Here is a 26665-nt window from a genome sequence, read left to right on the forward strand (position 1 = left end):
TGGCAGTAGGCCATCTCATAGGCGACATTTCAGCGTAGGCTGTAGTTGCAAATGCACTGTGTGCGCATCCCCGGAGAGACTGGTCACAACTCTCCGTCCTTGTTGGGACTGTTCTTATGTTTGTTAGAACAGTCGGGCTTTTGGAAGTTTGTTCTTTTCTTGTTCTGTTTGTGTGTTCTTATTTTCCACAATGGTGGATGTTATATTCAGTTTTTACAAATAAGCAGTCACAGAAGGTGCTTTGTAAACATGGGTATGGACCTACAATTGGAAATGTCATGTTAACTCAGAAGGACAATATTATGGGATATTGTTATCCATATGGATAATCTGACTATAGTGAGTTATAACGTCCATGGATTAAACCATCCTATCAAAAGGAAGAAAATATTCTGTCAGCTAAAAAAAATGCAATGCTCAATTGCATTATTACAAGAAACCCATTTACCAGAGAGTGAGCACTTAAAATTAAGAAGGGAATGGGTCAGTTTAGTGTATAGTGCATCAAATGGGAGAAATAGAGGAGTGGCTATTTTAATTAACAGAAATCTGGCCTTTTGTACAGAGAATGTGATACAGGATAAAGCGGGTCGGTATGTCATGGTTGTTGGGACTGTTGGAGGGACAGAGGTATCTATATTGAATGTATATGCCCCAAACGAATATGACCCAATGTTCTTTAGAGACATCGCTAACATCATTGCAGGCAACTCAAAAGGGATATTAATAATAGGAGGGGACTTCAATGCAGTGCAGGACGGGAAAATGGATAAGACACCCATGGAAAAGGGATCTCGGTGCCCCAAAACAAAAACCTTAAAAAACTTTATGTCTGAACTGGGTCTTACGGACCCATGGAGATCTAAAAACCCAAAAGAAAAAGATTTTAGTTTTTTCTCAAATGTGCACAATAGCTATTCAAGGATTGACTTCTTCTGTCTCCCCCAACAATACATATACAAAGTGACAGATTGTCTCATTGCACCTATAACTCTGAGCGATCATGCACCCATTGTGCTGAAAATAAACCTAGGTAAGCACTTTTTTTTTCAGATACTGGAGGTTAAACGTATCACTGCTGAACAACTCTGAGACAGTAGAAGAGATAAGTAAGACTCTAAAAGAATATTTTGAGATTAATGACAATGGTGATGTTGATCCTTCAATTCTGTGGGAGGGAGCAAAAGCGGTTTTAAGAGGAAAAATCATACAGATATCATCAAAAATAAAGAGACAGCGACTCAAAGAACAATTAGATCTGGAAGAGAAAATAAAGCTTTTAGAGACACAACACAAAATCACGAGAACTAATAACATAGCCTTGGAACTTAAGGAGGCCAGAAAAGCTTTGGACAAACTCTTGTCATATAAAGCAGAAGGGGCTTTAAGATTTTCCAGGCAGAAATATTACGAGATGGGGAACAGGGCCAGCCGCCTTCTGGCCTTCCAACTCCGTAAAGCTCAAGCCAATCGTACTGTCTCCAAGGTTTATCATCCTACACAGAGTAAAACAGTATCTCAACCTAAAGACATAGCAGATGCCTTTGCATCATTTTACCAAAACTTATACAAAGAACCCAGATTACAAACATTAGGAGAGGATACTGAAACCTTCCTCACTGGTTTAAATCTCCCCAAATTATCAGAGGAAGCCTCAAAACAGATGATAACACCAATTACAGAAACCGAAATAAGAGATGCTATAAACAAGTTAAAAAGTAACAAATCTCCAGGAGTCGATGGATTTCCTGGAGAATTCTATAAATGCTTCATAAATGACTTAGCGCCTGTACTAACTAAGGTATTTAGATACTCCCTATCCAAGAACAACCCTCCGGAGACATGGTCACAGGCCATTATTTCAGTCATTCATAAAGAAGGGAAGGACCCAACACTCTGTGAGGGATACAGACCTATTAGTTTGATATGCAATGATCAAAAATTACTGACTAGTATTTTAGCACATAGAATTCAGAGACATATTACTACTTTGATCAATCCAGATCAAACAGGGTTCATTCCTGGCAGGCAAGGTGCTAACAATATAAGGAGAACTCTGAACATCATTACTTGTGCTAAAAGAAACAAGAAAACGTCAATGTTAATAAGCTTTGACGCACAAAAAGCTTTTGACACTGTGAAGTGGGACTTTCTGTACAGAACGCTACTGGTCATGGGATTCCACCCAAAATTTGTAAATTGGGTCAGGGTTATCTACAGAAATCCTAAATCACGTGTCAGAGTAAATGGATGCTGCTCTGAATTCTTCAACCTACAGAGGGGGGTGAGGCAGGGCGATTGTCTCAGTCCCCTGCTTTTTGCTATAAATATTGAACCCCTGGCAGCTTCTATAAGACAAAATGAGGAAATAAAAGGCATTAATGACATGGGTAATAAGGAACACAAGATATCTCTTTATGCAGACGATATCCTGACTTATATAAGTGATCCAATCCTTTCTGTTCCTGCACTGATAAATGCCCTGAAGACATATGGAGAACTTTCTGGTTACCAAATCAACCAATCAAAATCAGAGGCAATGATGTTAGCTGGACATTGGCCAGTTCAATTGTCAGGAAGGCTTGACTTCCGCTGGTCGCAAGAGTTTAGATATCTGGGTATTATTTTAACAGCAGATCTATCAAAATTATTTAAAGCCAACTATGGGAAATTGATGGGCCACATAAAAGCAGACCTTACAAGATGGGAAATCCTACCTCTATCCCTGATAGGCAGAATAGAAACTATTAGAATGAACATTTTACCTAGGCTGCTATTTCTCTTTCAATCACTACCTATCTATGTTCCTGCTTCCACCTTTACTATATTGGATAAATGGCTGTCTAAGTTTATTTGGCAAAGCAAGCGACCCAGACTTAAATTTAAAAGACTACTTTGTCCAAAAGAAAATGGAGGCCTGGACTTGACTAACCTGATGAAATATTACTGGGCAGCCCAACTCAGATCAATGGTGGCTTGGATATCCCAAGACACTGACACTATTTGGGTTGGAATGGAACAGAATGAATGTCCAAATCTGTCATTAAGTTCAATTCCATTCTTAAACCAAAATATATGGGGGAAAAATAAGATTGTTAATGTATGGAGTAAGAATACCTTAAAAATATGGTCAATTGTGAGGAAAAAACTACAACTTCCCATGACCACTTCCAGAGCTATCATGATAGCAAACAACTGCGAGTTCTCCCCAGCTAGACTGGACAAGGGATTTCTGAAATGGAAGGAGAGGGGTTTGGTGGTTTTGGATCAGTTGTTTGACGGTCCAGTCCTAAAATCATTTGAACAGCTTAAAGGGGAATATGATTTACCAAATCAGGACTTTTTCAGGTATTTACAAATTAGGCACTATTTGCAAAAGCATCAAGAATGGGATAAGCTCTGCTCCTTGCCAACAAAAATAGAACACTTCTTTATATCAGTAACTAAAGGAACAGTGAAGACAAAGCTCATATCACATATTTATAAGATACTGCAAGAAGAACTTAAAGAAAATAACTTGGATATTAAACAAAAATGGGAACTAGAAATGAACACAATAATCCCAGATGAGCAGTGGGAGACGTCATGTAGTCAAGGACATAGGGCAACCAGCAGCCCAAACTGGAAGGAATTTGGATGGAAAATTAAAATGAGATACTTTAGAACTCCATCTTTAACATCAAAATGGAGCAACACCTCAGATTGTTGCTGGAGAGGTTGTGGCTTGGTGGGAGATCACACGCATATATTTTGCTGCCCAAAGGTACTAGACTACTGGCATAATGTACAAGGAGAAATAAGAAAATGTCTCTGTATAGATCTACCTCTTGAACCATCATACTTTATACTGGGGGTACTGCCTGTCGATCTTGAAGAGCATAGCCAAGTATATTTGCTGAGAGTCCTTCTTTTAATAGCAAATAAGGTAATCACAGCATCTTGGCTGAAGCCACACCCTCCAACAGTTGTTCAATGGAGAGACAGAATCCAAGACGTTTATAAAATGGAACATATAACAGCATTGTTACAACTGAAAGAAGATGTATTCTTAAACAAATGGTCACCCATTGCCTTACATTTTCACTTTATATGAATGATATGCAGAATATTATTATTTACTTATTTTTCCCTATGTGGGTTTCTGCAATGTTGTGGGTGCTCTTGCCTTTTTTTTTTTTTTTTTTTTGGGTCCCCCCCCCCCCAACCCCCCCCCCCTCCCTTTTTTTTTTTTTTTTTTTTTTTTTTTTAATCATTATTATTTTATTTTAATTTAATTCATTTTTTTTTTTTTTTGAAGACAATGGTCATTTGCACTGTAAATCCAGTTGTAATATATGTAGATATGTGATATCACTGAGATAAACATCTCTTCTCACATCATGATTAGGAGGAAGGATATCTGTGGACAAATCACCATTCTGTAGACTTACCTGTGGCATTTTACTGTATCATCTGTGACATACTGTATGACTGCACTTGATAAATGGAATAAAAAAAACAAGTTAAAAAAAAAAAGAAATCAAATCAAATCAAACTTTATTTATAGAGCACTTTTCATACACCGGGTGTGCAGCACAAAGTGCTTTACACAAGAAAGATAAAAACAATAAAGAAAACCCCTCCCTCCCACCCTCCATACTACATACACGCACACACACGCATCTGCACACTCTTACTACTGGCAATAGGGAGACATGGCAAGGCACTGAAGATTGAGGAAGCGCTGTCGTTGGGGCCATCCACGCTGGGAGGAGCCACAGGCTGTGCCACGGGGGGCACCAGTGCTCAGGCCCTCCGACCCTGACAGACAACAGCTGGTCGGGCCGAAGGGACCCAAGGACAGCACCCCCAGCAGCAGCCCTGACTCGGCGCCCAGAGTGGAGGACCCCCCTCAGGAAACTCTGGAGTTAAACCTTAAAAACTAAAGACATAAGATAGGATAAAAACCTTAACAAAAGATAAATAAATGGAGTGAACGGTTAAAAGGATAAGAATAAGTAAGATAATAAATAAAATAAAATTGTACCATAAATAAAACAAATACAATTATTTAAGATTAATATTGTCTTAAAAAGCAAGCTAGAAGGAACAACATAAAATATGATAGAACCACATAAGAATGGAATAAAAATTTAAATATTATTAGGTTCTCCGGGTTCCACAGGTGGGGGCCGTATTGGCTAAATGCTGCCTCACCGTGGGTTTTAATTCTTGGTTTTGGTATGGATAAAAGGCCAGTGCCGGAGGACCTCAAGGTCCGCGAGGGTTGATATGGTAACAGCAGTTCAGATAAGTAAGAGGGCGCAAGGCCATTAAGACATTTAAAAACCAGTAAAAGAACCTTAAAATCAATCCTGAAGCGGACGGGGAGCCAATGCAGTGACTCTAAAACAGGTGTAATGTGCTCCCGCCCTCTGGTCCTCGTCAGCACGCGTGCGGCTGAGTTTTATAATAATTGGAGATTTAGGGTACTCTTTTTGGGAAGACCAGAGAGCAGGGGCCTCATTTATAAAGCTTGCGTAACAAAACGGGGCTGGCGTACGCCACTTTCCACGCAAAGGTTGTGATCTATAAAAAACAAACTTGACGGGAAAGTGTGCGTACCCGTAAGCAAACTCTGAGGCATGCGGACCGGTATGCACATTCTGGAGACTGGAGGGGAATCAGCGATACAGATGTCAGATTGTAGGAAGTTAACATGAGAAGAACTATTATAGTTTTGATGACTCACACACATTTAATTTCACTCCATATCATATGTTAGATCCGTGTTATCATGAGGAAATCAACTTCATAAACACCTTCTTTTAAAATCCAACCCGTATCTTAAATCAAAATAATTTGGAAATATTGAATCAGCGCTGTCACCGCAGGAGGAGGAGACGGCCCGACTGCATGTAATACAGGATACAACAAATACCCTCCATTAGATCACTGCAGAACACAGTGGGAATAACTAAATATTCTCCTTATTTACTGTGCATATGTCATCGACACACATACATACAGCTATTAAGCCATCGTATACTTGTTACACTGTATCCTCGTTTACACCACCAGAGCGCAGAGGAAATGCGCTACAACTTTACCGAACTTCAGGAGGCAGACTCCACCACCCGGCAAAGGTGGTAGAGTCCCCAGCATGATGAGCCTGGCACTATTCGACCGCAGCCAATGTTTTTGACACTGGGAATACATTTTCTGAGGTCCTAACCCTCCTTAGACACCAAGAACATGCATATTGTCCAGATGTAGATAATAAGATAAAAAGCAAATCTCTCTTCAGATATCTAAGTTGGTGCCAAATCCTTATTTACATACAGCATCTCCAGATCAATTGATTTGATTGATTATCTGATCATTTCCTGGGCTTTCTTTTAGAGATTGAACATTTTCAGGCAGTACTTCAGACCTCTGTCAGCTCAGTGTTAATGCAATTACATTAGCCCCTCAGGCATCGACTGCATGTAAATAAAAACAAAGAGTAGACTTTGGGAATCATAACTGATTAGATTTGCATTACATTATGATCCAATTCTAGGTCCATGGTGCACACTGTCATGTTTCTGTGTCACAAAATATAGAGACACAATATGTTGTTACACCTGTACTGCAAGGCAATAATCTCAACTAGACAAAATATATTCGTCAACAACTTTTCCCGTGGCTAAGACGAGACAGCACCAATGTCCAAAACAGCGATTGTGACTGACTACATTAATATGCAATTTTGTTGGTGAGACTAAAGACTAGACTAAAAGACTTGACTAGAATTTACTTAAATAAATAAACAAATCCTGGAAAAAAATACCTCTAACCTGAAGCGACATATTAAGTCCAAACACCCCATAATTGAGCTACGTTAATGTCTTGGTCATAAGATTCCACGTTTCAGATTTAAAATTCAAAATGTTTGTTATCATCTGCACAATAAAGAAACATGAATTCAATTCTGTCTGTTTGCTGTCCACAGAATGTCAAACAATGTAAAAATAAAATGGATAAATAATACAAAACAAAGCAATTATAAAAAGGCAGCATGTGACAGATACATTTAAAAAAAAATCAAACAACAGTAAAAAAGTGCAAATATATATGTAAATGTGAAAACAGGTATATGATTATGCTCCTATTGGCGGTTTAAGAGTCTAATGGCAGTGGGAAAGAATGAGGCAGGACAGTGGATACAATTTACAGTTTTTTTCAGTCGCTAACAAGCGTTTGTCCAACCAGTTGTCACATTTTCAAAACTCTAAACACAATTAGCACAGCATCGGTCTTCTGTGGCCATACCATTCACACATTTCATGTCTTTTTCACACAATATGCAGTCAGTGAACACACTTCCACAATGTTTACATTTTCTTAACAGACAAGCTATACCTCCCAACAAAATTATGGATTGTTTTTGTATTATTTTACGAATGTTAACACACAACATCCCCAATAGCAAAAACAATATTCCAAACCTTAGATACAGTATCAAAACCTCTGCTTCTGCAATGACATCAGTTCAAAAACAATATATCTCAGCTGATAATAAACAAACAATTGAATAATTGACACAGCTGATTTATGTTGGGTAAATTGGGCTGGTTTACACTCAGTGGCAGGGGTTGTTTTTTCTATTACATTGACACTTATACAGTAAAAGGAGGACTTTGAGGAGTGATGTTTTCGGAAACAGAAAAAAACAAACTTTTTATCTGGGCTTTTTGCTGTTGTTTTTTTGTTCAGAATGCTCTTGTGTGTTTCATGGATATTTTGTTGTAAGCAATACTGTAAAACTTTTTCTGTTCTATCATACTGTAAACAGTATTTCTACTGTACCTCCTGTAGTAAACAGTAAAGGAAAAAAACTGATTTGCTTTTTACTGGAATGCTTTTGAATGTGAACATTACATGTAGACATACAGTTCCCAACCAAGAAATGTAGTGTAAAAACGGTGGATTGCATGTTTTGCATGCAAATACCTGTAAAACTGAAACATAAAGTCTATGCAGTTTTTGTAATGTCAACAATAGCCAGTATTTTGAAACCTGGTGTACTTTGATTGACTGCATGTACCTTGTGAAGTAAAAACAAGTGTTATTCTTTGACAGAATAATTTCATTTTGAGTCAGATTTCCAGTGTTTTGGTGAAGTTCGTGTGTGCAGAGAAAGATGTGTTCTATTTTGAAATGAAGAGTTTATATTAGAGTATATATTTCACAAAATGTGTTTTTGAGAAGAAAATTATCCATTTGGCCAATTGTGTTTTGTAGGTGTGAGTCTGTGTTAAGAGTTTAGAAAAAGTATCTGAAGTATGGGTAAGTGCTTGTTAGCGATTGAAAAAAACTGTAATGAGGACTTCCAGTTGTTGATGGAAAGACTTTCATCTGTTCAGCAAACTAACACACTTTTTTCATGGGAGAAAGATTTTGGAATTATTATTTTATTCATTTTCGATATATAATATTTTTTGGCATCGTTATTGTTCTTTGTACTTGCAATATGTTGTATTTATGTTTTAGCATTATGAAATACTCTAGCAGTGTTCACTTGGGTTGTGGGGGAGCTAAACCAAGTACATAATTGGGAGCTTTTCCAACAAAGTTGGCTGGTGTTTAAAGAGTATTAGGTAAGCTCATACAGACAATAAACCAAATTACTGGACAAACTCAAATGTTGTCCTGCTGCTAGAGGAAAAACCTGAGTTATTACAATTCATCCTGAGGAGGCCAAAAATGTATGTAACAAATGGAAATCCATCAATAGTTGGTGAGACATTTCACTCAAAACCACATGGAAACGTTGTGATGGTGCTAGAAGAAAAGTCAGCAGGGTTCATCCTCTAGATGCCATACATTTCTGTACAATATTTCATGGCAATGCATCCAATCCCTTTTCAAACTTGTTTGAACAGAGTTAAAACTTTCAAAACTTAATTTGAACTGACTGATTGTACTTCACGGACTGCATCAATCCTTTCACACACATACATTCTGCAGTGTCCGCTGAGTCTCTGGCAGAGTCACTCGGAGGAATTGTCTTTTGATACTTGTCAATTCCACCTTACATAATGGATTAAGCCGAGCCATTTATTCACACCACTGAATTTGACTTCCTACCATACTGGCAGAACCTCTCATTCGCTTCATACTGCAGAAGAAAAATCAATCCTTTGTTTGCTCTCTCTCTCTCTCTCTCTCTCTCTCTCTCTGTCTGTCTCTCTCTCCCTGTGTTTGCAGATAGTTTGTCGCCTCCTGTCAATGTGACCATCAAAGCAGTGAAAGCGAACTCTGCTGTGGTGACATGGGACATCCCCGATGGAGACCCCGTTATTGGCTTTGCCATCACACAGCAGGTGAGCAGCACACATAGTGTACCGCACATCTCACACTGGAGATATATATTTCTGGGGGTCTACCAACACCAGACAGACCCCAGGTGCAGGCTGTGCAAAGAAGCCCGTGAGACAGTCCAGCACATAACAGCAGGGTGTAAGATGCAGAGGGTGTAAGATGCAGACAGCATCATAACCAAGTGGCTGGCATAGTGTACAGGAAAATGGGAAAAATGGAAGACAAAGGTGGTTTAGAATGACCAAGCTAAGATCCTGTGGGACTTCCAGATCCAGACTGATAGATTGGTGATGGCTAACAGAAGGCAACAGAAGTGATAGTTGTAGCAATCCCAAGCAAGAGCAATATCAGGAGGAAGGACCATTAGAAGGTTGAAAAATACCAAGGAAAGAGGAGCTAGAAAAGACGTGGAGAGTAAAGGCATCAGTGGTACCGGTGGTACTCACAGCACTCGGGGCTGTAACCCCTAAACTGGGTCAGTGGCTCCAGCAGATTCCAGGAATAACATGCCAGATGCCCAGAAGAGCACAGTCCTAGCAACAGCTAAGATATTGCGCAGAAGCTTCGGGCACCCAGGCCTCTGGTAGAGGACCCAACCTTGAATAGGGAAACACAAGACTGTCTTTTGTTTACAGTTTTTGCCGAATGCTTACACACATGTTGCAGACTTTGGCTCACTGTGTCATAACTTAACACACAGGTCGAGTAAGACACAGCACATGGAGATAAAGTATTAACTTATTCGGCAAAATGAAACTCTTGAAACAAAACCTAACAATCCCATTTCAAAACAGTTTTTTAGCATCAAAACATTAAACACATGCACCTTTGTTTGCGCTCTTTCCTAGCAGCAACAACACACAGATGTGCTTTATGCAAAACACAGCTGTATTTAGTACTTTGGATGGTTTTTGACTTTAAAAGTCTCATATAGATTTTTTTTGTGAAAGATTGCTCCTCTACAGTTGATCTAGACACATGAAAACAAAATGGAAACGCTTCAGAATGTATTTTTATTTTTTTTCAGGTTTTTGCAAAAGTAAAAAAAACAAAACACAAAGACATGGTAACTAAAATGTTCTACAAAACAGAGTTGTAAGAAAACGATTGGAAGACATTTAGGCTATGGATCCCGTCTCCTGTTGGCATTTGGCCACATCACCTCATCCACATCACAGGCAATGTCCTCCCTTGCCAAGCAACGGGGGAAATATCTCCTTGCATGCCGAATCCAACCCTGTATGGACCTCACCTCAATGTGGCCGCATGCCTCTTCCATGGCTTCTAGAAGAGGCATGCGGGCATGTGGTTGACGGTCATAAACCTTCCAGCGCCATGCTGAAAAGAACTCCTCAATTGGATTCAGAAATGGGCTGTACGGTGGCAAGTTGAGTGTAATGAATCTATTATGGTTGGTGAACCAGTCCCGGACCAGAGCCGCCCGATGGAAACTGACATTATCCCAGACGACAACAAACTGGGGCTGCTCTGGGCCGTCCTGGACTACCGTTTCATGAAGTGTGTCCAGAAAGCGAATAATGAGGGCTGTGTTGTAGGGACCGAGGATGGAGTGGTGATGCAGGACTCCCTGTACACTGATGGCGGCACACAAGGTGATATTTCCCCCGCGCTGACCAGGGACATGCACTATGGCCCTTTGCCCAATAATGTTTCGGCCCCGACGTCTGGTTTTCGCCAGGTTGAACCCAGCCTCATCTACAAAAATAAACTCATGCTGCTGTGGAGCTGCATCAAGTTCCAGGAATCTCTAAAACAGAAAAATGTAGATAATGTACAATGGATATAGTGTGATTGAAAACACAGGACTATCACATATACATTTACACACAATACTGTGTGTGTGTGTGTGTGTGTGTGTGTGTGTGTGTGTGTGTGTGTGTGTGTGTGTGTGTGGCTTACTTGCACATTGTCATGACGGAGGTCTTTGACTCTCACACTGTTCCTCTCGAATGGAACTCGATATAGCTGCTTCAGTGAGATGTTGCGCTTTTTGAGGATCAGGAGAGTGTAGATATGCTGACAGTGTTGATGCCAGTGAAGGTTATTTGATCTGCAAGGATCTGCTCTCTCAAATCACGAAGCCGGATTTCATTATTTGCCAAAACAATATTGACGATGGCCACCTCCTGTTCATCACTGAACATAGCCTGCCTTCCACCCTGTGCAGGTCGTCTGGTAGTTCTGTAGAAAATGAAACATCATACTTTAAACCCATAGACCTACAGTAATACAGCAATGTATTGTACTGTGCATTTGAACAATGTGCAATACTGTAATTTCTTTGGTACATTTTAGTGTGGAAACTTTAAAACATACCTGTTTTCCAGTCTGAACGTTCTAATAATTGAGGCTACTGAGTAGCGACTCAGGTTTGGATGGACTCTCTGCCCAGCCTCCCTCATTGTAAGGCCATGATTTATAACATGGTCCACCAAAGTGGCCCTCATGTCATCGGATATTTGTCTTCTGTTGCCTGCTCCCCTTCTTCGTCCTCTTCCTCTCCCTCTTCCTGCCTCCAAGTTTCCAAAGTTGGCACAAAGGAGCTGAGCTCACATCAGGTGTATTTGTAGTGCTATGGCTTAGACTGATTGGTCTACAATTAGATGTTAAATGTTTTCATGTGTGTGAGTCAGTGTGCTTTTCCAATTTTAGTTGTGTTTTGTATTTTAAATCGATGTGTTTTCCCAATGATTGCACGAGTCTTCCTTTTTGAACAATGTGTCTTATGTAAAAAAAACAGTGTGTAGTGTTTTGCAAGAAGTGTGTTGGAGAATTTCAAACACAGTGCAAAGCATATATTGTGTTTGCAGGTTTGGTGCTTTTGTTTAGGGCATGGTCACCAAAGCTAGAGGTTGTGATGATTTGGGCATAGCAACCACTTTTAGTGTTTAAGCATTAGGCAAAAACTGTAATATACATATAAATAAATGTTCCAAACACATGGTGGATAAATAATGCAAACACACACACACACACACATGCTACTTGAATCACTGGTTGTTTGCTGCCATGTGTGGTTCTCTTTATCCTATTGCTTTACAAGTGTGATTTACAAACATACTCATTCACAGAGTTGGGGGTGATGTAATTGAGGACAGCTTTGTGGTCAGTGTGGGTCAAAGTGGTACAGAAGTGTGTGTGCAGGGGAAGTAGAGATGCTGTAGGTGTGAACTGCAATATTCTGAAGGTACATCAACACTGAAATTCTTTCCTTTTGGAAATTTGCTTTTCTTGCAGAGTTGACAATGGAAATATCAATCAACTCCAGCATCAGTTTAAAACGTTAAACTGCAGCCAGATTATTTTAAGATAGCATAAAGGCTAAACTAATATAACCAATCTTGTGTGAGTTAAGATTTGAACCATAACCTCCTACATGATGGGTGTTGCCCTTTTTTGTTTTCACCATGGCCCTATAGTGAGTCAGTGTACACCACTATTGTAGAGCATGATGGCCAAAGTCCTCCTGCTATAAACTTTGTTCACCATCCTCTCCCATGTCACACTCCAACAGAAGAAAGACGTGCGTATGCTGCGATTCATCCAAGAAGTCAACACCACCACACGCTCCTGTGCATTATGGGACTTGGAAGAAGAGACAGATTACATTGTGCATGTCCAGTCAATCAGCATGTCTGGGACGAGCCCGCTGAGCGAAGCCCTGCACTTTCGAACGCCAAAGGAGGCCGAGACTCAGGCCTCTAAGAGTAAAGGTAATGTGGCACCAAGACAAAAAACACACAAATATGAATGCTTGCTCACTCATCCAACACATCCACACTTAAAGAATAAAAACAGAACACTTCCTGACTCTGTTTCTGTCCTTTCCAAGAGAGCGACTGCAGAGGGGACTTTTGACAACATCCTGACTGATTTTGTCTAAAGACCAATAAAAATCAATAGCTACACAAAGCGTGAAATGAAATTTCACAACAAAGTGCTCCTGAAGTTTGCCCCTGCTGACCACAACTCTGGAACAAAAACTGCAGAGGGCGGGCTCCATACTTCATTGTGTATCGACGTGCCTCTGCAGGCCTTACCCTGCATGCACTCAGTACAACTGCACAGTAAACCAAAATGAAGAGAGGCATTGATCAGGCAGAGAGGAGGCAGTCAGAGCTGTAAGGAATGGTGAATCGATACTCCATATATTCTTCCTCTCATTTACAGTCATCTTTCGTGTGAGCTATACTTGATACTTCCCGGGTGTGGAGCCAGAAAGAACTTCTGTTGTGGCGGCCAGTGAGTTGGCAGAGATATGTACACTATAAATACAATCATTGTAACACACTGAAGACACGCTCTTCTCACCACTGAGGCCTTATTAGCACAGGTAGGGTTGTCTGTGTGTTGTTTCTGCAAGGGAAATAATTTACAGAAATCAATAACCTGGACAGCATCCAAACCAGATTTCACCCTTTTGTGTGCACATGCTTGTTTCCTTGAGGTTGCAGAAATGATTCTCCCTCCTGCTGTTTTCAAAAGCCATGAAGACAGAACAGCATCTCATAACCATAAACACACTCAGGAGAACAAAAAGAGACACAGCTATATTGAGCGTGGTAATTACATTTTTATGAGGGATAGTGGAACCAGGAAAATAATACACTCTTTAAAGATTCTCTTTTAAGACATTCAGAACATTAATATAGCAGTAAACAACTATTTGCTATGTAAATATATAGTGGAGCCTACCTAATGTTTATCTGAGCAGAGAATTACATCACTCTCTCTCTGTGTGTGTGTTGTTATCTGAGCTTCTCTTTGCTTTGTTGACATAGCCAGGCAGGCCTCAGGTGCCTTTTATCGCATGATTGTGATTATGACCATGCCACACCCTTCGGTTCCTCCTCAGGTAAACACTAAACCCTTTTACACAGAGACACCTCAATATGGCAAGGGACTTCCAGTTTTATACAAAGAGGTTGTTCAGTCAAATTTTAGTCACAGTTTTTGCGTCTATGAGACTGTTAGAGGGCACAGCACTCTGCCTCATTTCACTCATCCATTTCCTAAAAATGGAAGATTAGCAGGCTCTGCACGCACGCACACACGCACACGCACACGCACACGCACGCACACACACACACACACACACACACACACAGTGAGTGAAAGTCTCTATTCGCTGCAAAGCAAAAGAGATTCCTCCAAATGTTTCCCATCATGCACAGGTTTAACAAAGCAAGTCTCAACAGAGAGCAGCTCTGTGATTCACCATCCCTCACACATACAACATCAACTTGTTTAGCTCCACACATCCTTCTCCGTCTCATTTGCACCGCTTGTTTATGCATGTCTGTTTAATTAACTTACCTTCATTGGAACAATAAAACCTTTTGATGAAAGATGTGCAGATGTTCTTCATGTCCTTGTAATTCCCCAGAAAATCAAAGTGTCGTTACAATTCAGGATCCACAACAGCTTCAAAATCAATGTTCATTTTCCATAACAGCGAGACAGTGATTTGTTCAAACCACCAGGACATGTTGGGCTATTGTACTGAAGGGCTTTATTTTGTATGGGGTTTTCTTTAGCTAGGACAAATAACATTACCTGCATATCATTCTGCCAATTGATTACAAAAACATTATGTTTAATGGTTATTGGAAATGACTGCAGCGCAAAATGTGGCAAAAAGAGAAACAGGAGATAATTGCATTGGCTGGGGTGTGTGGGAGAGAGAGTCTCAGTATATACAGTATGTTGTTAGTCCATTGTCCCGATATGACAGGCGAACTTTTCTATAAGAGTACATTTACAAGAACTTCGCTTGACTCCTCGGCCCTTCTGTTTTGCGATATCTGAAATGCTGGATTATTCAATCCATCCATTATTAATCACCGTTTATCCTGTTCAGGGCTGGAGCCAATCCCAACTGACATTGGCCGATGGAAGGGTACACCCTGGAAAGGTCGCCAGACTATCACAGGGTTGACACAGAGAGACAGACAACCATTCACACTTCCATTCACACCTACGGGACATTTTAGAGTCATCACTTAACCTAACCCCATCGTGCATTTCTTTGGACTATGGAAGGAAGCCGTAGAGCCCAGAGAGAACCCATGCCACCCAGGGACAACATGCAAACTCGAACCCTGACCTTTCTTGCTGTGACAGTGCAAACCACAACACCACCGTGCAGCCCTGGAGTCCATGTTTCATCTCATTTCCTCTCTCACGGGGGGTTCAAGCTTCAGAAGATCAAAGTAAATAAGACAGATGAGGGTCAGAAAGAAGAAATGATGCATCAGAGAAAAATGTTGGAGACAAAGGATGTTGTACAGGAAAATAAGATATGACGTCAGTGAGCAACAGTCAATTAAAACCTTGATGTGTGTTTTGATGCAGATGTCCATGTACACTCTCTGGACAAGTTACTTGAATCTGACACACAAACAGTGGAAGATCAAATTACTCATTGGTCTCCTCAACTGAGAACTTTCTCTCTCTGACCCAGAGGAAAACTCTCAACACAAGGATGGAGAAAAAGTTTCTTTTAAAAACAGGCTGCAGTAAAATTCTGCAAGATATCTTCCCAGACAGCATCCCTCACTTCCCAGATGATAAGCAAAACTACTTCTGGGTTTTCCTTCACAAGTCGTGGGCACTGAAGTACACTCTTAGAAATAAAAGTGCTAAGTATAACCAAATAAGGTTCTTCGGCTTGTCCTCATAGGAGAACCCTTTTTGGCTCCAGGTAGAACCTTTTATAAAGGTTCCACCTGGAACCCTTTTGGAAGGTTCTACCGAGAACCCCACATAAAGGGTTATACCTAGAACTGTGTGTGTAAGGTTCCACCCAGAACCCCCCATGAGAGGTTCTACAAAGAACCCATACTGGGGGTTCCACCAAGAACCCTTTCATTTTCCAAGGGTTTCATCTAGAAACCAAACAGGGAGTTCCACCCAGAACCCCTCATTAGAGGTTCTACAAAGAACCCATGCAGGGAGTTCCACTAAGAACCCTTTCATATTTCAGGGGTTTCATCTAGAACCTGCACAGGGAGTTCCACTAAGGACGACGAGAGTTTAAAACTGTTTGAAGGAGAGGAAGAAGGCTGAAGACACAGAACAGCGGTGCTAACAACAGTGCAAACAATAGGGCTAACAATTGTTTGCACTGGGGCTAACAACAGCGCTAACAACAGCGCTAACAACAGCGCTAACAACAGTTGCACGCGCTGCACTTTTTGCACCTAGCGATGCCACCAAAGACAAGGGGTCTTGGAGTTGAGGAGGAGTTGGAGGAGATCAGAAAATCATTGAACTTCATGTCGGGTGAACTCAGCAGAGTGGCCAAACAACAAGACATGCTACGGGATCTGATGGATGAGATAAAGCAACTGAAAAACTTGGTGAAGGAGAAAGACAAGAAAATAGACAACTTGGAACAGCGAATTGAAGTTTTAGAACAATATACAAGGATGGATGATTTAATCATAAACGGACTGGAGACGTCGCACCGAACATATGCCAGAGCTACGGCTGGAGACAATGGCGGTGAGGACGCCCCAGCAGGGGAGCTTCAAACGCTGGAGCAACAAGTGATAAAAGCCATCACATCGCAGCCTGTCACATGCTTCCCCAAAAAGATAATAAAACAAGGCCGGCAATTATTGTTCGGTTTGTGAGTCGCAAGACCAAAATTGAGCTGCTAAAGCAGACAAAGAAATTAAAGGGGACTGGTGTGTATTTAAATGAACACTTAACAAAAAAAATTCTGAAATTGCGAGAGAGGCACGTTACCTGAGAAAACAAAACAAGATACAAGCGACGTGGACGAGAAACTGTAAAGTCATGATACGACTGAACGGTACACCTGAGGAAGCAAAAGTTGGGATGATAAGAGAACTTAAAGACTTAGAGAAATATAAATAATATGCGGAATGATCGTGGCAGTCGCAGAGAAGCCCACATGTGATAATGTGTGAAGGCTTGATGGACAGTTCATTGTGGACTTATTTTGTTTTTTTTTGTTTTTCAGTTTTGTTTTCGATTTTATTTTGTTCTGTTTTGTGTTTTTGTTTTTTGTGGGGAGTGGCCTAGGCTACTTCCACGGACAATGAAAACAACTACCGTAGATGACCATTTAGTAGCCCGAGCGTTTAATATGCTAAATCGACTTGGAGCCCAGACGTTTATAAGAACCAGGCGCGTATTTGCAACAGGCTACAATTTATTTTTGCAATGAGCAGCACCAGACCATCATGCAAAGAACAAGGAGCTCACCATAGCACCATAGCACCACTGGAACAAAACTACTTTTTCCCCCCGACGCATCTTTATTGACATCAGACAATAAATACAAAGACAGTTTGTCTGTGTTACCGCGACACAGGGAGCTGATCAGAGCAGTGTTATGAATGATAACGGAAGGGGGGGGGGAGGTAATTTCAACACTGTACATTAGCGCATTTATCTATATCCCTATATCCCTCAGTCTAGCGCGCCTGTGTTTGTGTGTCTGTGTGTGTGTGTGTGTGCGCGCGCCTGCATGCGAGAGAGAGAGAGAGAGCGAGAGGAGGGGCTGACTGACAGAAGAGGTGAGAGCCGGTGAAGTGCTGTTAAAAAAAAACTTTTGTTTTCTGTGCAAGACTATGGTAAACACTTAATCGCCCGGGCGTTTAATTGAACCGGCGTTTATTATGCCAAATGAGGTCGGACCCCGGCGGCTATTAGAGCACAGGCGCGTATTTGCACGCGGGCGATTATTTGGTCATCTACGGTAAATAGATAAATGACAAGTCTGGATAAGGACTCTATCTTTCCATTTAATGACTTTGAGGAGGAAGATTTCTGGAACTGTGCAAATGACTGTCAACGTGGGCAGTTACCCAGCACAAACACCGGGAAAAAAATGAACTTCAAAACTTTTGACTATGCAGAGCATAAGATGTATGATCCTGAAAGTAATTTTGACCCAGACAATCATTTTTATAATAACAATTACAACAATACTTGTGAATACTATACAGATGACCAACTAAATACAAGTATTAAAATGGATAATGCATTATCAATTATACATTTCAACAGTCCAGCACTACCTCAGCTGACCAACTCATCAAGGTCAAGTCGCCGCTAACTGACACCGGGCCGCTGCTTACTGATACCGCTTCAGCCTTCCTCAAGAGAATGTTCCCACTCACCCCGGAGGATCATGAGCTGTCCAGCTTGAAGTCAGAGCTTCGCTCCATTGCGACCCTCCTGGATGATGTCCTCCAGCGCCAATCCGTGCTCCTCGCCCGGGTGGAAGCGTTGCAGCAGGATGGTTCCAGCTCGGACAACGCTGCACATCGCAAATCGGATGCTCCCTCTTCCTCCTGGGCATCAGTTGTTAGGAAAGGGAGACGGGTCTCTCTCCCCTTGTTTTCCCCCGACTTGGAAGTATGTGACGACGATCCGATCCCGCTGTCCAACTTCTTCACCCCACTGGAGAAGTTAACGGAGCTACCGGCTACATGCTCGCACACCGCTCCGGAGCAATCAACTCTGCCAAACTCCAGACACAGAAAGCGTCGCATCCCTCAAACTAGTCCACTGATGTCCCAGGGTAAACGTCCACGATGCTCATCCCCTTCATCGATATCCTGCTCAGAAAACTGGCCTCCTCTCCCAGCCCCGCAGCCATCGCTTCCACGGCATAACGTGGGTCCGATCCCGTCAACGCTCAATTATGACGTCATCTGCGCAGCTGACGCTAATCCCTCTTCTACGGTTCCGGATCCCCCTGGCACCTCCTATCTGTCGTCCACTAAATTGTCAGTCTATGACAATGGCTGCAAGAATCAACCTCCTGAAATCCTTATAATCAGTGACTCTATCATCAGAAATGTACATCTCCCAGGCTCCATCACTTACTGTCTTTCTGGTGGGATCACTGCTGATTTCATTGAACTGATACCTGTCCTCAATTCTTTGGATCTAGTCTGTACAAAGGATGTTACTGCTGGCCTCCCTTCTATTCTTCAGGTCCCGGTGTCTGATCACTCTAGTATCTTTTTTAACCTGCTAACTCATGCACTGACTATTCGCTCTGAATCTAACCCCCACTCTTTTCGTCCGATTAACAACCATGTTAAGTCCCTTCTAGCTGATCATCTGCACGATAAACTTGAGTCTTTCTCCAACACTGCCATGTCTGTCAACAACCTCACTAATGGCCTAAATAGTGCACTGTCAGAATCGCTCAAGTTCTTTGCCCCTCTTAGAACTAGTAGAGGCACTCAAACAAAATCTGTGCCTTGGTTCTCCGACCACACTCGCTCATTAAAACGGGCATGTCGTAGACTTGAAGACAGATGGCGCACCTGTAAATCAGAGTCCTCACGCCTTGCCTGGACTGTTAGTTTTAAATGTTATAAACATGTCCTTTCTGCTGCCAGATCTTATTATTTCTCCAACTTGATTGAAACCAATAAGAACAATCATCGGGTCTTGTTTAATACTGTGGCCAGGCTTACACTCTCTTCACCTGTTCTGTGCTCCTCTTTCACAGCGAACGATTTTCTTGAGTTTTTTACCGATAAAGTCTCCCTAATAAGGGACAATATCATTAGCCAGCAGCTCTCTAGTACCATGACAAGCCAGCACTCTGGGTCCTGGCCCACAGGTTCACTCGCTCAGTTTCAACCCATTTCTGCTGAGGCCTTGGCCTCAATGGTTGCCGCTTCAAAGCCAACAACGTGTTCACTAGATCCCATCCCTTCTGACCTCTTTAAGGAAATTTTTCCTATTCTAAATACCCCTATACGTGCCATTTTGAACACTTGCTTCTCTGACGAGTGTGTCCCCTTAAACTATAAATCCGCTATCATTAAACCACTCCTCAAGAAACCCAATAGTGATCCCCTGGTTCTTGCCAATTATCGACCTGTCTCCACCCTCCCTTTCGTATCCAAAATACTTGAGAGAATTGTTGCTGATCAACTGAATGTCCACCTTTCTGCTAACAATCTCTTTGACAATTTTCAGTCTGGTTTCCGCCCCTGCCACTCTACTGAGACTGCTCTAACTAGAGTGGTTAATGATCTTCTTGTCACTGCTGACTCTGGATCTGCCTCCTTGCTTTTAATTCTTGACCTAAGTTCGGCCTTCGATACCGTAGACCATTGTGTGCTTCTACACCGACTGGAGCACTATGTGCCCCAGGGTTCTGTCCTGGGCCCTCTGTTGTTTTGTATTTACAATCATCCACCTAGGTAGGATAATTGGAGATTTTGGTATTAAGTTCCATTTCTATGCTGATGACACACAGCTATACATCCCACTGCAGCCTAATGACCCCTCTCAAATACAAAATCTGGAAACATGTGTAAGCCGAATCAAGAGCTGGATGACTCATAACTTTCTCTTGCTTAACACTGCTAAGACTGATTTGCTGCTGATTAAGCCTAATAACTATAAGCACTTTTCTGAGAGTTTCTGTCTTAACATTGATGGTTGCTCAATCCCTGAAAGCACGCATATTAGAAACCTCCTCACAAGGACAGCCTTCTTCCACCTGCGTAATATTGCCAAAATCCGTCCTGCTCTATCCCGGCAAAGCGCTGAGGTGGTTCTCCATGCAGTGGAGGTTCTAGACCAATTTTACTGAGGGGGCCTGGCTGGGGCCAGAGGTTTTGTCAGAGGGGCACATTCAACCCAGGGCGTATTATTAGTTCCGCCTTTTGCGTCGGCGTAACTGAACTACTCTCTCCCTACATTCCGCCACGTCCTCTCCATTCCCTTAGCTCAAACCTCCTTGTCATCCCCTCAACCAATAAAAAATCAGCTGGTGGAAGAGCCTTCTCCTACCGTGCTACTTTTTTATGGAACGGCCTCCCACTTGACATCAAAGAAGCTACATCCGTTACAAATTTTAAGTCCCGTCTTAAAACTCACTTTTTTACCCTATATTTTGGTTGTAACTAATTCTTCATTGTTTTATCATTTCCCTCTGATGTTTTTTATTATTTTTTTATAGTCTGCTATTATTGTTTTTATGTTTTTATTGTTGTTTTATAGTCTGTTATTATTGTACTGGATTTGTTGTAGTGTATTGAGACCATGTACCATGGTGATTTTGCACTTTAAATAATAAATTGATTGATTGATTGATTGATTGATTGATTGATTGATTGATTGAGTAGAAGTCTTTATAAAAATATATCTAAAATTAAAGAGTGCTTGAGTAAACATGATAAATTCAATATAATTGCAGTATCAGAAACGTGGCTTGATAAGGAGAAAGTTAATGAAATGGGACTGGAAGGATATTAATTATTTACAATGAACAGGGTGAATAAAAAATGAGGTGGGGTTGCCTTATATGTGGATAGAAGTTTGCGATGCAGCCAGATTGAATGTATGTCAAACACTGTAGATAATGTATTTGAATGTTTAACCATCGAGATTCAAAATGAAAAAGCAAAGAATGTAATTGTAAGTTGTATTTATCGGACGCCAGGTTCATGTCTTGACATATTCAATGAACAGCTAGCTGCTATGTTTAGCAATTTAAATGATAAAAAAGTGCAAGTAATCTGTGGTGATTTTAATATAAATTTGTTAAACTTAAACAGTCACCAAAAAACAACAGATTTTATTAACACGATGTTTAGCAACTGTCTTTTCCCTGAAATATTAAAACCAAGTAGAATAACCATTGATACAGCCACACTGATTGATAATATATTCACAAATCAAATGGACTATGAAAAAGTAAGTGGACTTCTGATAAACGACATTAGTGATCATCTTCCTATTTTTGCGGTTTTTCGAAATTACTTTGGAATAAAAACTAAACAAAAGACTTATGTAAATGAAATGATAAGACATAAAACACCAAGAGCCATTGCTGCTCTCAAGATGGACCTAGAGGGACAACGCTGGAATGAAGTCTATGCCAGTGAAGACCCAAATTGTGCATATGATGAATTTATGTTTAATTTTGTTGTATGAGAAACATTGTCCCCTTACAAAAGTTAACAGAAAACACAATGATAATATTAAGCCATGGATCACAAAGGGGATAGAGGATGCATGTAAAAAGAAAAATATGTTGTACAAGAAATTTATAAAATTGAGAACGAAAGATGCTGAAATAAAGTACAAGTCAACCTATTTTTAAATTACAAAAGAAAGCTATGAGAACTATAAATCGATCAAAACCTACAGAGCCAACGAATGCTTTTTTTATTCAGTTAAACTCCCATAAATTTTATGATTTAGTGAAATCCACACGGGGAGTTCCACTAAGAACCCTTTCATTTTTCAAGGGTTTAATCTAGAACCCACACAGGGAGTTCCACTAAGAACCCTTTTGTATTTCAAGGGTTTCATCTAGAACCTACAAAAGGAGTTCCACCAAGAACCCTTTCATGTTTCAAGGGTTTCATCTAGACCTCACACAGGGGGTTCTAAAAACATCCCTTTTCAAAGGTTTTCACAAATAACTGTCTTGTCCTCTGAGGGTTCTATAAAGATCCATATTGTATTCTACAGATCAGTTTAGTTCATATTATATTGTGATCATTTATCATGTTGACATTGAACAAACATTCAAAACATTTTAATGAGAAAATATTTATTTAAAGATACAGGAACAGGCTGTGTAGGTCCCAGGGGAGAACAGGTCAAAAGTTAGCATAGGTCCAGTGGAATCAGCAACAAGACAGGCCAGACACATCATGCTGTCCTCAGTCATGGATTTGTGTAATCTCCAGCAACGGTGACATGGCAGAAAGTGGAGACAAAAAAGCTTTTTAGTTCCATCAATCCAAGGTGCATTTACTGTGCCTTATTGTAAGCTATCTACAAACAATAAAATAATGCATGGTCCAATGAAAGGAATCAGAGTACATACTGTACGTAGTAATCGTGACAGTGGAACAGAATCATGAGAAAGTGAGGGAACCCCACAAAGTTTTCACATTGATTTAAATAATGTTAAAATACTTTTCAGTGTGATGTAACAAGTACTCAAAATGTAACATATTATAACAATAATGGAAATCTCAGCAAAACCCTCTTTTTCAAGCCAATGGCACACTTCGGCTTTCGTCCAAGCTGTGTAAGTCATTTCTACAAGAAAACAAACAAACAAGCAAACGAACAAAACATAACAAGAATCAAATGCTTAGTCCACCTTTCAACATAAAAGTCCTCAGCTAGGGTCAAGCATGCTGAAATAAGATATTATATTTAGCTCACCTTGATTCTCTGAAGTTTCTTCTGTTTTCTCTCTCTTCTGTTCTTCTTTGTTCTGTTCTGTTCACAGTAATCACTATTGGTATGTCACACCTGGTTTGTAGAGGGTGAAGACCAGACTATATGGTGCAATCCATGGGGCAACCAGCTCTTAACTCACACATGACAGCCACCATTGGGCCAGCTCGCAGGCCCAACACACCAAACCTCTCCCTTTCCCCTGGGATATCAAGGTTCAATTCCCGGCAACAACAAACCCTGATGCAGTAGTCCCAAAGTCAGCATTACAACATGATTTTTTCATCAGTTAAGGCTTGGCCTCTGACATTGTTGGGGATGTAGCAGGAGCAGATTTGGTTGTCAACAGCTAATTATTAATGTCAATATGATTATCGATATTAATAATTATATTTAATAGATTATTATGATATAATCATGAATATATGGGGCACCACCCTGGGATCAGGGAAAAGATAACCAAAAACTGTATTCAGTCTCAATATAAAGGTTTTACACTCACATGCCAATCATCGTGATCATTGGCATAGAAGTATAAAAAAAACAATCGAACAATTAAAAAGGCGTGAAATTCGAGCACTAGCCTTCACAACCTGCTGTTATCCAGTGACATATACACAACAAGCACAAGAGACCGCTAGTTATGATATAATAAGATTTATTAAAACCAGTAATAATGATCACAATCAATAACACTGCAATTAACAAAGCCTTATTACCTAATTACCTAACACACAAAGCTAAGCTAAACAAAGGAAGAGGAACACTTGGAGTGTGTGTGTGTGTGTGTGTGTGTGTGTGTGCCTACGTGTGTGTGCGTGCGTGTGTGTGTGTGCGTGTGTGTAGAGAGACAGAGAGAGAGAGAGAGAGAGAGAGAGAGAGGGGTATGGCCGGGCGCGACCACCAGATGGAGCTATTCCTCACAGCGTTCATGGGCGGAGCCACTGATGTCAGATGGAGTAGCGAGAGAGGGAGAGAGAGACAGAGAGAGAGAGAGAGAGAGAGAGAGAGAGGGAGAGATGGCCGGGCACGACCACCAGATGGAGCTATTCCTCACAGCGTTCAGGGGCGGAGCCACTGACCTCCGATGGAATCACGAGAGAGAGAGAGAGAGCGAGAGATGGCCGGGTACAGCCACCAGATGGAGCTATGTCCTTAGCGTCCGGAGACGGAAACAGCTGGCGGAGGATACGTGTGGGGGGGGGGGGTCGTATGTGTGCATGTGTGTGTTAGCGGGACACAAACAAAGAGAGGGAGAGAATCCGCACGCAATATTCGAAGGCTCAGGAGGCTTGTTACTATCACACGGGAGCTCGTGAACGAACTGGCGTTTGTTCAGCGGGACCCCGGTCCTTTAACTGATAGTAGACACTTACTGAGCTCGCTAATATGGCTGAGGTTAGTCAAAAAGTCTGTTACAGAAATCAACCCAGCGGCGTGGGTACACAATCAGCCTTCGAATACAACAATACAGAAAGCCACGGACTCAGCGGTCCGTGATCAAAACTTAAAACATGTTAACAAGAATTACAAGCATGTCCTACACTTTCGAATCTCTGCTTCTGCCCAGACAAATAGCCTCTTACTTTGTGTCGATGTGAGGTGTGTCGATGTGAGGTTTTCCGTCCCGTGCGGTGATGGCGTTTCTTGACGCCAGCGACGGACGGTGGTTCGCCAGCCCTCGTTCGGCGACGGAGGGTGCGACGAGCCGGCTGAATCCAAGCAAGTTTGGGGCGTAGAAGTTATCCTCCTCGCGTATCAACTTAGTTGAAGAAAAACAGTCAGTGTTTTCTCCGTTCTGCAGGCAACAATATAATCGCCGGGCTCGGGAGTGTTTTTCTTCCTTCCGCGGGTGAACAGGAGGGTCGCGCTGTCACGGCGATCTCCTCAGGATCCAAAATGATAAAAAAAAAAAGAAAAATAAAGCGAGTAGAGAAAAAGAGAGGGAAAACAGTCTGTTGCTCGTCCAGCGAGTTTGGGGGAAAGACTGCGGCCTAGGACAAAGGAAAATGCTGCAGACGTAAAAGTTCACCTCCTGTTGTAACGCGTGTCACGGTGGAGAGAGGAAGTCCTTAAGGCAGCGCCGGTTTATATAGCTCACGGCTGCTCCCGGGGACCCCCTGGGGTACCTGTGGTTGTCAGCCAACAGGGCACCAGTTGTGTGACGTTGCAACTAAAATGGCGGTTGTAGTTTTTAATCCCCTTTGTCCCTTTGTTCTGACCGCATGTGAAGGCTTTTGTAGGCCGCATTGTGTAGTCCTAATGGTGAGGTCCCAACAACATCAAAGACCTTCCTTTATCACTGAACTTTTGTGCAGCTTCACAACTTGACTAAGCCAGTCAGCAGGGTACAGCAGGGTACAGCAGCCATGGGATTAGGCCGATCATGGAAAAGTATGAGGAGGAGACAAATACATGAGTAAAATTGTCTGTAAAATAAGTGTTTAATATTTTTCAAATTGTCTGTCACTAATCCACACATCACCTCAGTAGCCATTAACATGGTCACTCTGCATCAACCAGGCCTTGAACTCACAACTTCAAACTGTATCTCTAGATCACGTGACTTGTAACAAACTTTCAAAAGCCTTTGTCCAGTGAGTAGTATAGCTCACTTAAATGCCCCAGAAAGAGGGGTTATATCCTTGCTGTAGGGACCCAGGGTTCAATTCCCCTGGCTGCTTCTTTGCTGTGTGTCATTTCCTCCTGAAGAAGGGAGTAGTGTAACTAAACTTTAAAAAATAAACACAATTATAGCTGCTGCGCAGCAATGGGTCGGGTCCAGACTATTTTTGGCAACTTTAGGCAATTCTGAGCAACAAACAGAAGAATAGGAAGGCAAGACAGTTGACGTGGTAATGTTGCACATTTTGCACCAGTTGAGGCTGAACCAACTGTTGCTTCACAAATTGAGCAAGCCATTCACTGTCGCGCAGGCAGATTTGAAACCCCTGTAAAACCAAAAAAAAGATGGATGTTTTTGTCAAACATCTACCATGACGCTAAAATTTTGCCCCCTTGCTGGGGCTTGAACCACATCGTCTGGCACCAAGAACCAGCTCCTAGCCAACTGAGCTAATTGTCT

General features: G+C 41.5%; 1 protein-coding gene across 1 annotated transcript in view; it reads left to right on the forward strand.

Moving 5' to 3' along the window:
• The window catches only part of fndc5a (fibronectin type III domain containing 5a), a 65434-nt gene that overhangs the window by 35033 nt on the left and 3736 nt on the right, over positions 1-26665 (forward strand). Inside the window, exons 2-3 of the mRNA XM_084014080.1 lie at positions 9232-9347; positions 12881-13079. Coding sequence (XP_083870206.1) covers positions 9232-9347; positions 12881-13079 — 315 coding nt within the window. The remainder of the gene's footprint in view (positions 1-9231; positions 9348-12880; positions 13080-26665) is intronic.

This window comes from Eutrigla gurnardus (assembly GCF_963514095.1).
Source record: "Eutrigla gurnardus genome assembly, chromosome: 7".
In the NCBI taxonomy this organism is placed as follows: Eukaryota; Metazoa; Chordata; class Actinopteri; order Perciformes; family Triglidae; genus Eutrigla; species Eutrigla gurnardus.